This window comes from Cryptococcus neoformans, chromosome 7 (genome assembly GCF_000149245.1).
Source record: "Cryptococcus neoformans var. grubii H99 chromosome 7, complete sequence".
Classification (NCBI taxonomy): Eukaryota; Fungi; Basidiomycota; class Tremellomycetes; order Tremellales; family Cryptococcaceae; genus Cryptococcus; species Cryptococcus neoformans.
Genome location: NC_026751.1, coordinates 770,160 through 772,659, shown reverse-complemented (window position 1 = coordinate 772,659; position 2,500 = coordinate 770,160). Strand labels below are relative to the sequence as shown.

The 2,500-nt window shown below is 48.9% G+C and overlaps 2 protein-coding genes; one reads left to right on the top strand and one right to left on the bottom strand.

Moving 5' to 3' along the window:
• The window catches only part of CNAG_05752 (kinesin family member C1), a 3,038-nt gene extending 1,406 nt beyond the window's left edge, over positions 1-1,632 (top strand). The window contains exons 4-12 of the mRNA XM_012194970.1: positions 1-70; positions 119-276; positions 324-404; positions 454-516; positions 572-697; positions 747-843; positions 898-1,074; positions 1,124-1,321; positions 1,376-1,632. The exon at positions 1-70 is cut by the window's left edge and continues 524 nt beyond it. Coding sequence (XP_012050360.1) covers positions 1-70; positions 119-276; positions 324-404; positions 454-516; positions 572-697; positions 747-843; positions 898-1,074; positions 1,124-1,321; positions 1,376-1,512 — 1,107 coding nt within the window. The 3' untranslated portion in view covers positions 1,513-1,632.
• CNAG_05751 (hypothetical protein) overlaps positions 1,516-2,500 on the bottom strand; it is a 1,050-nt gene continuing 65 nt past the window's right edge. The window contains exons 1-2 of the mRNA XM_012195110.1: positions 2,319-2,500; positions 1,516-2,273 (exon numbers count right to left, since the gene is read on the bottom strand). The exon at positions 2,319-2,500 is cut by the window's right edge and continues 65 nt beyond it. Coding sequence (XP_012050500.1) covers positions 1,648-2,273; positions 2,319-2,343 — 651 coding nt within the window. The 5' untranslated portion in view covers positions 2,344-2,500 and the 3' untranslated portion in view covers positions 1,516-1,647. The remainder of the gene's footprint in view (positions 2,274-2,318) is intronic.

Below are 2,500 nucleotides of genomic sequence, written 5' to 3'. Positions count from 1 at the left end.
AAGCTTCACAATCAGGTGCAGGAACTAAAGGGGAATATCAGAGTGTTCGCGAGGGTCAGGCCTGTCTTGCGTGAGTGTATATAAACGTGGAGGTCGCATCAGTGACTGATTGACGCAGCGCATGAACTGAGCAACCCAGAGGGGGTGGCTGATATTGCCTATGGTGATGAGCGTACAGCCCAAGAAACGGGTCAAAGCCAGATCGTTGTGACATCCAGGTCTGAAAGTGCCACGGGCAAAGAAAGAGAACAGATCAATCAATTTACGTTTGACAAGGCAAGTCTTATGGAGCGTTATTGGAAGTTATCTAACATGAGATACAGATCTTCGCTCCCAAAGCAGGCCAAAAAGAGGTGTTTGAGGAAATTTCCATGCTCGCTCAGTCTGTCCTGGATGGCTACAATGTGAGTAATCGCCGGAACGACTAATTTCGCCCATCTAATGGAACTGCAGGTATGTATTTTTGCATATGGGCAAACGGGTTCTGGCAAATCATGGACGATGGAAGGTGCCCAGGTGGGTTGCTGTTTTAGCTCATGCGGTAAAAAGTAAATAGCTGATGCCGTTAAAGGACGAGGAGAATGCAGGATTGATTCCTCGAGCAATCGATATGATCTTCAAAGTCAGTGGCCAACTAAAGGATAGAGGATGGAAATACCAAATGGAAGGACAATTCTTGGAGGTTTACAATGAAGTAGTATGTGACCTCTTCGACCGTATAGACGCTTCAGCTAAAAGTCAAATAGATCAATGACCTGCTAGGCAACGGCCAGTTTGACACGAAAAAGCATGAAATCAAACTCGATAAGGATGGCAAGATTAGTGTCACCGAAGCTGTCAGCGGTGTGTCTTGAAAGTTTGCTTCTTCAGCATCGTATGCTGATCCTGAATCGACAGTACCACTGAGCAATCCCAAACAGGTCCACAGCCTCTTGGAACGTGCCCAGTCCAGACGTGCTGTAGCCGCCACACTCATGAATGAGCGATCTTCCCGATCGCATTCGGTATTCACTTTGAAAGTGAAGGGCGTTAACCCTTTGACAGACGAAAAGTGCGAGGCAATGCTCAATCTTGGTGAGGACACTTTTCAGAACGTCACAGAAAAAAATTGACGTACACACAGTCGATCTGGCTGGTTCCGAAAGAATAGAAAAGTCTGGTGCTGGAGAAAACAAGGACCGTTTAAAGGAGGCAATCAACATTAACAAATCCTTGTCTGCCCTGGCAGATGTGATTGGCGCGCTAGGGCAGGGCCAGCAAGGTGGACATGTGCCTTATAGAAATTCCACTCTGACTCGATTACTGCAAACCAGCCTTTCCGGTGAGTTTCTGAAATCCTTGGCGGATTGTAGCTCCCTAGCTGATACATTTGCAGGCTCGAGCAAGACTCTTATGTTGTGCAACTTGTCTCCTTTGGCTACACATCTGGGCGAAACCTTGTGCAGTCTGAGATTTGCGACAAAGGTAAACACCACACAGGTTGGACAAGCAAAAAAGGCTATTTCCCGATAAGACGACGGAGAAGAGTTGGCATCTTATTTGGCGATTTTCCGGGCGCGATTCAATGTAGATTGCAATAGTAAATTATTAATGATTTTTGAGACAATGGATATACCCATACATCTATCGCCTAAATCCCCCTGTATGCTAGATTTGGAGTCCCTCGGGCTTCACAACATTCCCTTCACCCAGCAAGATGTCCCCGACCCTCAATCTCGTCCAACCTTGCTTGTGCTCAATAGTCTTCTTGTAGCCCTTTCTCCTCTTCTTCTTTAACAACCTCTCCATCGGACTTTTTGTGTGCTCTAAGACGGTCAACTCGCACCTGACAACCTCGGGGGGTATGGTAGGAAATTCAGCAGTCTTTTTCTCTTTCCATGTCAAGCCCTTCTTGAGCTCCTTTGCTTGAGCGGCAGGAGATCGGAGAGAGTACTCTCTAGAACCGACTTCGAGAATTTTGGTAAGGGACAGAGTGGATCCTGGAGCCTGGAGAGGCTTGAGGGTGGGCAAAGTAAGGATATCCCGGGGGTGGAGGAGGTAAGTTCGAGCATGTAACCTGGCAAGAATATATCGCCCTGTGGAAGGGGTGGATTGTGATTTGATGAGCGCAAGAGCGTCGGAGGTGGATGAAGGGAGAGTGGATGGGGTTGTGGAGGGCAAAAGAGGTGGAAGATTGGGGATGGGTGTGGCAGAGGAGGAGAGAGGGAGGCTAGTGGTTGGCGGTGGGAGGGGTGCTGAAGTTTGGAGGGAGCGGATGGAGAGCCTCGCTAGGGCTAGAAGGGCATTAGCCGAGCCGGACAGTGAAGGAAGTGACGCACCTGTGGGGATCGACGGCCTGGGCATTTAAAAACGGGTGGCTGCGCTGCTGCTGGATGTATGGGAAAGATGGAGAGATTGTAGGCTCGGCGGACTGATTTTCGAAACAGCTAAGAAACGAGAACCACTACCGACAGTCCGGTTTTTCTTCCAGAAGCGGACATGACCGCTGTTCGCGCGACGA